The 14,042-nt window shown below is 34.2% G+C and overlaps 2 protein-coding genes across 5 annotated transcripts in view; one reads left to right on the forward strand and one right to left on the reverse strand.

Annotated features, from left to right (window-relative positions):
* LOC109094468 (KAT8 regulatory NSL complex subunit 3) overlaps window positions 1-5,672 on the reverse strand; it is a 30,360-nt gene extending 24,688 nt beyond the window's left edge. For 2 of the 4 annotated variants that reach the window (XM_042762797.1, XM_042762794.1), the window contains exons 1-6: window positions 5,468-5,671; window positions 4,379-4,627; window positions 3,442-3,612; window positions 3,244-3,334; window positions 961-1,146; window positions 719-850 (exon numbers count right to left, since the gene is read on the reverse strand). In XM_042762797.1, the coding sequence (XP_042618731.1) occupies window positions 719-850; window positions 961-1,146; window positions 3,244-3,334; window positions 3,442-3,612; window positions 4,379-4,593 (795 nt within the window). In that variant the 5' untranslated portion in view covers window positions 4,594-4,627; window positions 5,468-5,671. Of the gene's footprint in view, window positions 1-718; window positions 851-960; window positions 1,147-3,243; window positions 3,335-3,441; window positions 3,613-4,378; window positions 4,665-5,330 lie in introns of all 4 variants that reach the window. The other 2 variants (XM_042762795.1, XM_042762796.1) reach the window with 2 other exon arrangements.
* A 4,417-nt stretch (window positions 5,673-10,089) lies between these two features.
* On the forward strand, window positions 10,090-12,907 carry LOC109094608 (beta-microseminoprotein-like). Its single transcript, XM_042762798.1, has 4 exons — window positions 10,090-10,234; window positions 10,354-10,435; window positions 11,600-11,717; window positions 12,651-12,907. The coding sequence occupies exons 1-4, from the start codon at window positions 10,187-10,189 to the stop codon at window positions 12,775-12,777; spliced, it is 375 nt and encodes a 124-aa protein (XP_042618732.1). The 5' UTR covers window positions 10,090-10,186; the 3' UTR covers window positions 12,778-12,907.
* The last annotated feature ends 1,135 nt before the right edge of the window (window positions 12,908-14,042 follow it).

Raw genomic sequence — 14,042 nt, forward strand, 5'->3', positions numbered from 1 at the left:
GATGCACTGCTCGGTCCTTTCTTGAGAAGTTTAACCGTGCTATGCTGCCCTTTCAGGTGTTTTAAACTGAATGTGGAGTTCTTTGCGGTTTAAAAGGTTTTCTTCCCCTTACATAATTGACAACTCACAACAATGTTCCTGCCTTTGACAGAAATAAACTCAAAATAATGACTCATTTCCAACTACAGAACGCATACTTTTCTCTGTCCATGCCGAGTTTGTTTTGGTTGGTAATATCCGCCTCGCAGACGCTATCCAGTCAAAACAGGTCTCAGGTAGATGATGTTGAGTGTGCTACACCCTTTTTACAATCTAGATTCTAGATGGTAAGTGCATTCTGTCGGCAGTTATGTAATGCAGCTGTAACGTATAGAGACCTTGGGTTGGACCTATTCTCTAATTTTTATTTTGGAAATTCTAACACGTTAAATTTCTCTTGTTACTAAAAAAAGAAATCAAATTTCATTAACATGTTACCAATTAATGCATTACTGCCCAACACTGGTCGAGAGATGAGTTATATTTGATACTGATAATTAAATATTTTTAAATATTTTAATAAGTAAATATAAGTGTTCATCTTGAGATATCACCAACAATATAAAATACTTAAATGCATAACATACTTTTAAAGAAACAGTAAATATTTCACAGCAAAAAGACACATGACCCATTTTTATAATTATATTAAAAGAACAAAATAAAGTGCATTACATACTGGTTTGTTGTGTGATAGTACACCCACAGCAGGGTCCCATGGCCGCTTAAGGAGCAAAGAAAGAGCCTCAGCTCCTGCCGCTCCTGTTTTTACAGAGGATGACAGCAACATCCTGTCGATCAGGGATGGTACCTAAAAGGGTAAACGTGGAGATGTCATAAAAGATGATTAAAAAAAAACAGTGTAACCTCTTCCTATGGACTCTACACAAACCGTGGTAATATGATAATAAGGCATCCCACCTTGCTTTTGAGTGTCTGCAGTACATCAAGGTAAGCGGCCAGCATAGCAAGACTCAAAGACTCCACAAGTGTGCTATGAAGCCACTGAGTCAGCTTTATGTCCCAGTTGATGCTGGCCAGAGCGTGGCGGACCTTACGAGCACATTTATCCACAGCTATCCTGCGTAAGACAGGTTCATTACAGGCCTGTGAAGAGCAGAGACACACAGGGTAAGAGAGAGAGCACTTTTGCATAAGAATAAACTTCATGAGGTTTCTCATTTGGTTTTGTGTCCGGTCTGCTCTGACAGCAGGGATAAATAATGGTAAAAGCAAATAATATAATTTTAGAAAATAATCATGCATGGCTAAACAGGATTATAAACTTTTAAAAAGGAACAATGCATCTCATATCTTTTGTTTGTTGACATCCAACTGATACTGATATTAGTAGCCTCAGGTAAACAATCATATCGAGATCACAATAAAATTTAAGCTGATAATGATTATAAGCTCTGGACATTTTTACTCGATAAGGATTAAATCACACACAGCAGAAACAAACACGAAAGCAGCCAGTCGGTGCATGCCATGAAATCTGCATGATCTGTGCATCTCTGTGTAAATGAGTGGCATAGTTTCATCTACTACACAAACGCAAATGTGCGATGCTTGCAGTGTTCTGTGCTGTTGTGAGAATTTTTTTTTTGAGAAAATATAATATAAAACACACTGTGAATGTGAGTGTAAATGTGAGATATTTTTGTGAAAAAATATAAATAAATGTTCAGTTTAACTTGAAGAAATTATGATAGAAATATATTACTACTGTATACTAAAATGTACTTCTTAGAGTAATATTAATAATATTTTAAGGAAATTTATACAGCCAAGATATTTTTCATCCAAATTAATTGTCATTTTTTAATTTGATTACAATTTAAAAGATTGATTAAATTGTTAAAGTTGTATTAATACATTTAATTAAGACACCACTTTTAAAGATAAAATTGTAATATATCATAAAACAGAAATCGGAAAAAATTTAATGAAAGACACTAAAAAAATTTCATAGGGGCCATAAATTAAAAGGTCGCTAGTCTTTGGAGTTCAATAGTGAACAAACAAGTTGTGTTTACATTCATTCTCAAGGTCTAAAAAACGTGGAAAGTATTTTCTTCCCATTGTGATAAATAGTGATTGTGTATAGAATATATTCTGATCAGGTCATTTTAAATAAATGTGTGTTTTTTTTTTACCAAATAAAGGTCTAGTGTTTTTTTTTTACCATATGTATATGTGTAAATAAGGTCTAGAGAAGACCAAATTGTGTGTGTGTAAATATATATATATATATTTTTTTTTTTGAAACAAACAAAAAATTCTACGATATCATAATTATTTCTTCCCTTCTTCTCTGTTGTCTGTAAACTGTAAATTACCAAACCTAAAGTGCCAAGAAGCAGGATCACAGAATGTATTTCACCTACAAAAAAGGTAAGAAAATCTGATGTGGGACTTCATATTTTATTAACTTGGGTTGAGTTTTCCTTTTGTTAAAAAAAACAAAAACAAAATGACGCATGTCAGGTTTGGGTAAGAAGTGATAAGGTACAGATCTTAGGACCCTCAGAAGACATCTAGTATACAGTCTAATGGCCCTTTTCCACTGTGTGGTACGACTCGGCTTGGCTTGCGTTTCCACCGCAGTTTAGTATCGCTTTGGAGTGGGCGGGATTATTCACATGTCATTATAGTTGCACCGCCTCTGCTGCAGCGACTCCTGAAAAACCTTTTCATTCCGCGTCGTACCACCAATCTCTCGCTGGATCCGCTCCTCTGCTATCAACGAGAGGAATGTCTGCACTTCCTCAACAAATAACGAAACAGACACTTTTTGTTGTTAAAAAAGGCTGCACTCGTTCAAAACCGTTACATTCAATCCGTCGCTGGCTGTGCTGATTTAAATCTAGCGGTTTTGTTGTGTTTGTGTTGCAAGTTCAGTGACGACTCTCTCCAGCCAATCTGTGATCAGCAGAGTTTACACGTCACGTTTTGGTAACGGTACGGTTCACTTGGAACCTCAACCGAGGTGGTACTAAAAAAAGTACCAGGTACTGTACCCAGTAGAAAACCCCCCAAAAGTGAACCGTACCGTGCCACACCATGCAGTGGAAAAGCTCATAAGACCACATAGTTACAGCCGGTGAAAAAATAGTTCCAAGCACCTTTAATAATCAGCAGCTCTTGCATTTAACTGAACAAAACAGAGCTTACGAGTTAAACCCAGTTTTGAAAACTCACCCCCTCATTGGCCAATCTGCTCAGTCTTTCTGCCTGCAGTGCTTTCAATACTTTATTGAAGAGCTTGTTCTGAGCCAATGACCAGCCAGTCCTACAACAAATTGAAGAACAGACGATCATCAACAGAGCAGCTCAGATGTTTGAGAAAACTATATTTTTCTTCTATTCTTGTAGTTATCCTACAGCAGCTTTTCTTACTTGTTGATGTGTTCTTCCCAATCATCGGGAGGAAGTGGTCCATCAGCGATGGTTCGAGCAAACAGAACGTGACGATCACACTCGTTCATCACACTTCGGGCTTTCTGATTGTCATAGAGAGGCATTGGCATGGGTGTGACCGTCTCTACATCAATGGAAATGTCCGAATCCCTGTAGTGGATAAAATTTTTTCAATTCACAATTATAACTTCATATGCATTTACTTATAAACAGACCAGCTTTAAAATATCTTGGGACATATGATTTCCGCACAACCTCATTTATCAAAAAATTTAATTTCATTACATTATGCTTAAAATAAATATATAAATAATTGATTCACAAATTGTTAATGTTTTATGGTTTCATTTGATTACCACTATTTTTGCTAATAAATATATATACAGTCATGTTCCAGAAAATTAAAGCACACCTGATTGAAGTATTTTATTGTTAAAAAAATGCACAAAATAATTGAAATGTTATGAGTTAAAAATAATTAAACCACTGAAATGGAAATATTTAAATGGAAAACATTTTGGGGAAAATAATACAAAAATTATACAGAATCATAAAAAAATACAACAGCAAAATATAAGGGCCAAAAAAATCTAACGTGTTATTATTTATTTTATATATATAAATTACTGTTAAATTATACACGTTTCATGATTTCAATTAGACATGCTTGATTACTAAAAATTAATTTGCAAAAAAAAAAAAAAAAAAAAAAACTAAAAAAAATTAAAACAAACAAGCAGAATTTGAGAATTCATTGGGGCTTCACATAATTCATTTGAGCTCCAGGAGAAATGGTTTGAGATGCTAACTTGCACCTGATCGCTTGTGATCAGATCACCCAAAACAGATGTCAATTCCAAGTGTAAACAAGGTAAAATATCTCCCCTCCACTGATAATCTAGAATCCTTCACTCACACAGAAGGCTCCGGCTGCCGTCGAGGGGTGACGAACAGCATGCGGGTGGGCCGCGCGCTGCTGGCATCCGGGTGCGCGCTCCAGGGTTTGGCATAGCTGTGGTCAAGAAACACGAGGTCCAACTCCCGCTCATGAACCGACAGCTGGAAGAGCAGGGACGTCCCCATCCTCCGGGCCGACGTCTGGAAGTCTCTCTCTCCTCCTGGACGGAACATGGTCCACTAGCCCCACACGGAGGCTCTGCGGTTCCTGCAGAAATGGGACGCTCGCACCGTAAACATCAACCCTACAATTAAACAATCAGTATCAAGCACCTCACTAAATGAAGCATTTCTACTGAAACTCACACATATTTCTGTTTAAATATTTGTAACGATGAAGCTGCAATGTAATATCAAATTACGTGCTACATTTATAATCAGGTACTTTTACATGCGCTTTAGTATTTAGTCCACACATCAAAATAAGTGTACTTTTTAAAAGATTTTGTACTTCTTTTAAGATTTGAAGTACACAACAAGAGCACTTCCTTTTCACAAGGCGAACAGTTTCTGCTAAAATAAATACCACAGGTCCTAATAGTTATTTATACTTGAGTAAAGCGCTAAACTATTGAGATCTTTTTTATATTTAGTCATTTTACAGACGCTTTTATCCAAAGGGACTTACAAATGAGTGATAAATAAATGATCAGTTATGATGTTACTGGCATTTATTTATTTATTTTTTAATAAGAGTGGTGGCTAATGCTAACTTACCACAGATTTAATGTAGCAACAACAGTGGAAACAGCAAAGTTATGGTAAATTCGTAGGGGGTCCATGCTTTTACAACCCCAAGAACAACACACACACACACACACACACACACACACACACACACACACACACACACACACACACACACACACACACACACACGCCAGCTGAGCTTTTAAATCTCAATAAATTACCTGAAATAAACCCCTGTATTGCTTGAACTGTGAAGCAATACGTAGAAACCGGAAATGTTTTGGTGTGGTTATTGCAGTGCTATAATATGATCTGGCAGGCTGTTAGCTCGGAGGCTAACTCATTTCACAATACTTACTGTCCAGTATTAGACTTCTTTCATATCATTTCGGCCCAAAGAACGGTTCTCTGATTAATGTAGATAGTACTGAAGAAAATCGGGTTCATGCGACGAGAAACCACTAAACTCCGACGGAATGATATCCACTCTTATAAAGGCTCAGCTATGGCCCGACCGTCTTTTGTTTTACTACCGCGCCACAGCGGAGCAACGGAAAACCCGGACTGGAGTGTGTTCTGCGTCGGCTGGTTGGAGCTGCGAGAAACCCGGACTGGAATTCACAATCCAGATGTTAAACGCTGATTCAGAATCAGAAAGGGCTTTATTGCCAAGTGTGTTTACGCACTGTTGTGCAGAAGGCGGACGGAGAAGTCTTCTGTGATCTATTTTGTATACTTATGAGACAGGACAGATTTGAATTGTTTTACCTAACCTGAAAATAAATAAAATAAGGTAGAAGCAGTAGAAGATTTAGCACCGTAAAACATGGTGCCCAATGTGTCGGGGGCATATTGATCATTGATTACTGGCCAGGATCAATTACCAATTGCTCAACCTGGACAATACGTTCTAGACACAAGAGTGTAGAGTTTCAAAGAAACCTGGGCTTCCATACCACCTCAGCAGTGCCGTGTCGAATTGAGGCAGTAATTAAAGCAAAAGGAGCCCCTACCAAGTATTGAGTACATGTACAGTACATGAACATACTTTCCAGAAGGCCAACAGTTCACTAAAAATGTTTTTTTTTATTTATTTTTTTTTATTGGTCTTATGAAGTATTCTAATTTGCTGAGATCAGAATCAACAGTTAAAAGAACCAAAGACTTAAACTACTTCAGTCTGTGTGCATTGAATTTATTTAATACACAAGAGTTTCACAATTTGAGTTGAATTACTGAAATAAATGAACTTTTCCACAACATTCTAATTTATTGAGAAGCCCCTGTATAGTAGAATTTTAGTATAAAAATGCTTGATAAAATTATTAATTATAATACCAAGAAAACAGGCAAAAATGGATGAAGATCAAATAGATGAAGAAAAGAAATTTAGTTTTAAAGAAGCTGAGGACAATCTTTCAGAAAAACAGGAAGATGAAGATAATAATAGAGAAGATTTATTAAGGTCAGAACAAGATTTAGTATATGAACTAAATAAACAGAGATTAAAAATAGGGAAAATTGAAATAATGGCTTATGATGGTTTAATAGAAGAAACTAAAAGAGTTATAGTTCTTAATCAGTTAATGCAAACAAGAGGTACCAGGAGGTACAATTTTTAATGTACTAGGAGATCAGGTGCTAGCAGAAATAGAAAGTACACGAGAACAACAGGGTATGCAGAGTCCAGGTTCAGTGATATTAACCTCTGGATCGCCTTATTGAGCTTTAGCACATGCTGTAATGACAGATTGTAGAGCAAAATTGTGTACCATCAAACACTTTAGAGATAGAAGCTGAAACAATAATGTCATCCTTGATTCAGATAGCAATTAGTAGAGGGTTAAGATAATGCATTTAACCTTAATGGGGACAGGACAGTTTAGGCATTCAGAAACAACAGTGATTAAAGGGATGTTAACAGGAATAATAAATAATTCAGAGACCGAATCAATGAAAATAAACTTGTTAGTGAATAACAGGAATAGAGACAAATAAAAAAAAAATTACAATGAAACAAAAGGGAGCAGCAGAACCCTTCGGAACGGCAGTTTGTGTCAGAGGGAGAGGAGATAGCTCATCAAAGTCAGTCTGAAATGGAAATGAGCAGTGCAGATGAAGAGCAAGAAAGTGAAGACTCATACTCGTCAACACTAAGTACAGAAAGTGAGGTTAGTGAAACAGAATTAGCAACAAGAAGAAAAGATACAAGGCTAAAACATAACAAAGGAGGAATATTATAATTAAAAAGAGAAATTGAGAAAAAAATAATAAAGAATTTAAAAACAGAAGTGAAACAGTTGAGGAGGGAGTTAGACACAGTAAAAGCAGGTTATAGCGAGATTAGGATCAGGAACATTTGGACTACTGTGGTAACTTCTATTTGACACATCTGCAGTAAATTCTTATGATTAGATTACATGTGTCTGTATGTTACGTTTCTCTTATGGACTGTATACTTTATACACTCACTCTTTATTTGTTGATTTGTTCTTTATAAAAAAATAATAATAAAAAATTCAATGCAGTATGGTTTTTATTGCACAGTTACATGATTTGTGGGTTTTAAGTGATTTTCCACTCAGTTTAATGTACTTTGTTGGCATAGTTTGTGTGTACATTACCAAAGCATTTCACAAAATGAATAATGGCAATTATAGTAATACACAATGCAACAATATGAAATATTAAGATTCTGTATTGGGTCTGGGCTATATAAGGCTCAGGTGTGGCTCAGATTTGGGGATTCTGGTTTACTTAAGGCTGAGAATTGGTACTAATAATAAAACCTGTTTTGGCCTAGTTCAGGGCCAGCTAAGGGTGATTAACTGGCTGAGAATCGGGCTGGTTATGGCCATGTGGGTCTCTTGTCTTTAATCCAGTTCTGGGCCACTTCAGGGCCGTCATTCTTTGCGGTATTTGGGCCGAGGAAAAAGTGATTGTGTGGCCGGCCAGAAAACATTTGCTATGTGGGTATATGTTAGGGTTGTCATCGTTAACGCGTTAATGCATGCAATTAATTTTACAATCCGTAATGCGTTAAAATAATTTAACGCAATTAACGCAAAATTACTGAAGCACAATTTATATTCTAACCCTTTAAAGGGAATGGGAGATGAGACTCTGATTGGTTTATTGCACATTACTCCCAAAACACACCCATGACTCATTAACCCTCTGGTATTGTTCTGTCATTTTAGACCATATATATATATATATATATATATATATACACGACGCGCAAAACTCCGCATTTGAACAGTCAATAGCAAATACTTAAACTAATAACAAAACATACTTACAGTAGCTGATTCAGAAGCGCCAGATTGTCGTAGCAAAGTCTGAATTACCTCCTCTCCTAGGTTCATGAAACGATCATCCATTAAATGAGTTGCTGTTCTGTTGTAAGTAATCTTAAAGATTCCTAAATGCATCTACTTTCGGAAGGCCAAATAAAGTGCTTTTGCTTTCGCCTAGAAACACACAGCATCTCCCTGACATGACTGCCTCAACACTAACTGTGGTTACTGAATACACACTTTTTTTCTTTGTGTAAACATTTGTGCGGCATTATGCAAATATTTCCACATAGTGACGTAGAGATGTGGGGGCGTGTTTGAATGAGCCGTTTTAGGGGGCTGTGGCAGAGTCTTAACTTTGATAAAGATTATCTCTTTGGATTTGAGACTTTAGTCTTTTCAACTTTTCAGATCTTCTTTATGCACCAAGAGCTTGTAACACTACAAAGAGAAAGGAAAAATTTAAATCGCACCATATGACCCCTTTAAAAATCGCTACTTTATCGGAATGGTATGAAACTCACTGAATTTTACGGCAGTCACTATGTGACCCAAAAAAAAAAAAAGTCTGACCTTGATTCGAAAAAGCTAAATGGTCATAAAAAATTGTCACACTTGTGTTGTTCGCAGTCAAAAATGACCGCCATTGGAAATGAATGGGAAATATGCAAACATCCGAAAATACAGATCATTTTTTGTGTGTACAATCTACAAATTATTCACGATGCAGAAAAAAAGTGCACAGCAATGAAGGGATGACACTAAAATATCAAGAGTGCAAAACAGACACACAATAAAATATAATAATAATATAAAAAAAAATATGAACTAGTGTGATTGTAACACAAAGCATGTTTTTGCAAATACATGAAATCAAATCAATAATTTAGCCACAATGGAGTAAACAAGGGAGGGGTGACACCCTAAAACTTCAAGAGTACAAAACAAACACACACACTCAAACACACACTCACTTACACACACACACACACACACACACACACACACACACACACACACACACACACACACACACACACAACACTATTATACACACACAAATTAACTGGTGTGGCTGTAACAATATAGCAAAATTGAGCCAGAAGACTCAAATAAGAGGTTGAAATCAGATTGATTAACCTCTGATAAAGCATTCCGTTTCATATTCGTAACATTTTTGTTGAACTTTGATGTTATGCGTAATAAAATGTCTTTTTTTGTGTTCAGGTTTGACTGTAGTAAAATGAATGCAAGAACTGACATTTCAAACCAACATTTAAAAAAAAAAAAAATGAATATAAATCCAAATCCATAACTAAAAGTATTTATGTCTAAAAACAACTAGAGAATTTATAAGCTTTTTATATAGAGCTCTATCTAGTGGCTAGACCATGGAATTTCAGATGTTTTTCTTTTTTTACTCCCACCAGATGACACTGATCTGCCTTCAAAAATTTGATTTTAAAGGCATTGCATCTATTTTTAACATGAAATGCTACCATAATTGAAAAGCAATATATATATATTTTTAATTAAATAGTATTATTTTCAGTGTGAAAAAAATTATCAGAATTATTGCATAAATATTAAATAGAACCATGAAATTCTCTCAAAATACAAAATACAAAAGAAAAATATTATTGAACAAAAATATTTTACATTGATTTCACTGAAAAAAAAAAAAAAAGTTGATGATCAGTGCAGATGTGTATTGAAATGTTTGGCCAGAAGGATGTTCCGCCCCTCTTCTGTTTTCTTTATAAAGACCTAAAGTGCCAATGACTGCATTTCATCAGAACAGCATCAGTGCTAAACTTGCAACAATGGTAAGTTTCATAATGCTACTGATCAATATAGAATTTATATGTAAACATTTACTGTTGTGTACTGTTTTTTTTTTTTTTTTTTTTTCTTCTGTAGTAAGTTCCTAGTTATATCTTTACAGAAATCTTTGGCTCTGGTTTTGGTATTTTGTGCCTGTGTTTCTTTAAGCGATTCTGTCTGCTCCGTGACACCTCTAAAGCCAGGTAAATAAAAACACAAACACATAAAACCATATTTTTAATTATTTCTTTAAAATTCAACACAAAGTCAAAATTCACTCTTTTTTTAATTTATAGTGCACATTTCATCCAAGCATTATGATTAAATCATCACTTAGTTGCTTTGTATCAAAGCAAATGTTTGGTTTAAACATCAAAAATAATAAACGCTTCACTGTATCCTTCTGTTTTAAAAAAAATAAAATAAAAAATAATCAGCCTATTTCTGTTTTACCTTTAATTTCAAAGGTATTGGAGAAAATTGTGCTGGATCAACTTCAACATTTTCTGTCAAGTAGTTGTATCTATGAGATTTTTCAATCTGCTTTATCAGAGCTTAATCCTTTTGGGTCTGATCTGATTTTAACCTCTTATTTCAGTCTTCTGACTCATTTTGGCTATATGGTTATTGCCATACCAGTTCATTTGAGTATGCATAATTCTGTATGTATGTGTAAGTGAGTGTGTGTGAGTGAGTGGATGTATCTGTTTTACACTATTGATGTTTTAGAGTGTAACCCGTTCCTTGCTGTCCACTTTTGTACTGCACTGTAGTCAAATTATTGATTTTATTTTACATAGTTGCAGTGTAACAGTCACACCACTTCATAGGTGTGTATGTGTGTGTACAAGTTTGTGTCCGCGAGTGTGTGAGGTGGTGTGTTGATTTTGCACTCAAGATGTTTTAGAGTTTCACCCCTTCATTCATTTTTTCCTGCATTGTGGGGGATTTGTAGATTGTACACATAAAAATGTTCTATATTTTTTATTTTTTGTTCACATACCAAGTGGCATAAAACTTACCAAGTTTCGTACCATTCTGGTGAAGCTACGATTTTTAAAAATTCTAAATGTAAAATTCTCCAGGCAGGAATGACCGAAGACCGCACAAGGGTTAAACGATATCAATCTGCTGATTCCAGAGATTCTGTGGTTCTTATTCTTTTAGAATAATCTGCTGCATTTGATACTATCGACCACCCCACTCCTATCTCTACATAACCTAGCTACCCAAGAACAGGAAATATTCATTTATAACAATGAGACACACATCCACTCATCATACTGCATATTTAAAAGGTGGTGTATGTACACTATTAAACACTGCATTTCTTCTTAACAACTCTTAATTTCATTGAATTTAAATAGGGGCGAAATTTTGTGTCGATGGCTATGATAACTCCAGGCATCCAATGGGAATTACTTGGACAAACCCCAGATGTCTGAGATGTACCTGCTTCCCCGGGAAAATGCGGTGCTGTCACATGTAAGACACTTAACATCCTAACTACTGTTGTAACTTTAGAAAACCAAATACATTGTTCTTTAATTGTTTTATTAATTTAATCTTGTCCTTCAGTTTTTTTTTTAAACAAAATAAACAAAAACAATTGGCATTAATTCAGATAATACAATATTGCAGAAAATACAATATTACTAAAATAAAAGTGCGCTTAAGAACACTTTCATGATTGTTTCTTAACACACTCAAGTAACATACTAAAGCATGTACTTTATTATAATTTTTACTGTAGTGTCATTCAATATTACATTTGTAACAAGTTGATATATTTTAAAAGTACTAAATTGCAACTACACCATTACAAATTTGTAATTACAAGTATATTAAGTTTCAATAGAAATGAAATTAAAGTATGTTTTATTTTACAATAAATGTTTGCCAGTACATGTAGCACACTATAAGCATATTTCAAAGACAAAACAAGCAATTAAATTACATATGAAATGTACTTAAGTCCTATTTAAGTGGGTGGAAAAAGCACACTTAAGTTCAGCTGATTGCATTAAATTTAAAGTTAAACTATAATACATTGTCATTTAATTAAAAATAATGTTTAATTCATCCGAGAACATTACATTAGGTTCACACTTAAGTATATTATTTTAAAGTATATTATTTCTATAATAAGTACTCTTTTTAAATGTATGCTTAACAATACATCTTTTTCACAAAGGTTGTTCATTGTTAGCTTCATTAACTTTGAAAACAGCTTCACATATCTTTTTTAAACCCCATGCTGGCCTGTTTGTGTGCTGTATTTTTAACACATTTTTCATAAACATTCATGTTTACAAGCTGAAGGATGAGTTGAACTTAATTTCTGTGATTTTGAACAGCATGTTGTGGGTTTTATATTTCAAGACATTTCCTCTGAAGTGATGTGTTTTTTTGTTATAGGGTGCCCCGAGTGACTAACCTATCTCTAGGCTGCATTGTGAAGTATGATTACAAGAAATGCACATTTGAAGTGTTTAATCGAACAAACCCCAAGATTAAGTGTTCTTATGGCACTGTTGAAAAATAATTTGTTGAGTAATGTGTACTTTTTGGATTAAAATGGATATCAGCTGTTTTTGGATCCAACTTGGACTACACTGTAAAAAACATATTGTGCCCATTTTACTCAATAAAATGGAGGCAACTCTTTGCATCAACTTTTTGAGTATTTTGAAGTCATTTTATTTTAGTTTGTTCTATTAGACTTTACATGTTTTAAACTTGCACTCTTACATAATTAATGGCAACTCAGTTTTTTCAATTTACAAACTATTGTTTTAAATTTATCAAACATAAACCTTGTTGTTTTTAAAGTTATATTTATCAGTTTCTTCTTATAAGCTATATATCATATATATAGATTTTTTTTTTTTAATTTTCAAAATGTATTCAATCTGTATTTAAATATTTCTACAATAGTGTAATGAAACAGTAAACAAGCATCTCAAAACATTTATTCACTTTACAATGTTACAACAGCCCAACAATGCAAAATATAGAGTATCATTAATACTATTTTAACACTTTAGTTTAGGGACCAATTCTCACTAATAACTAGTTGCTTATTAGCATGAATATTACAAGCTTATAGACTGTTTATTTGTACTTATAAAGCACATATTAATGCATTATTCTGCATGACCATATTTTAGATCCCTTAATCCTACAACATACCTTAACTTAACAAATACCTTATTAACTATTAATTTTAGAGAGGGAAAACTCTTAGTCAATAGTGAATGTGTTCCCTAATTCTAAAGTGTTACCACACACATCCTTTTCAGATGAATTTTTAATCACCTTTACATAAAGCTGTTTACAGGCTTCAAGTACAATAATAATAATAATAATAATAATAATAATAATAATAATAAAAATAATAATAAATAAATAAATAAACACCTAGTGTACTCACTCAGAAAACTTTAAGTGCTATATACTTCTATTGTAAATTGTGTTTTGAACAGTGATTTGAAAAATGTTAAAATATCAAATTCGATTACATTAAAAACATTTAATCAGCAAATAAAAATGAATAGCATTCAATAGCGTTTTTACACAGTAAACTTTGAAATTTAAAATTTATGTTCTGCAGTCCACAATATCTTTACACTGCTCCAGCTGAGCACACTTCACTTGGGGTAGTTCTCTCTCTCTCTCTCTCTCTCTCTCTCTCTCTCTCACACACACACACACACACACACACACACACACACACACACTCAACCTGATGTTGTTCCAACCTGTAAGAGATATTTTTAATGAAATCTGAGAGCTGTCTGTCCCTCTCTT

The sequence above is a fragment of the Cyprinus carpio genome, chromosome A8 (genome assembly GCF_018340385.1).
Source record: "Cyprinus carpio isolate SPL01 chromosome A8, ASM1834038v1, whole genome shotgun sequence".
Taxonomy (NCBI): domain Eukaryota; kingdom Metazoa; phylum Chordata; class Actinopteri; order Cypriniformes; family Cyprinidae; genus Cyprinus; species Cyprinus carpio.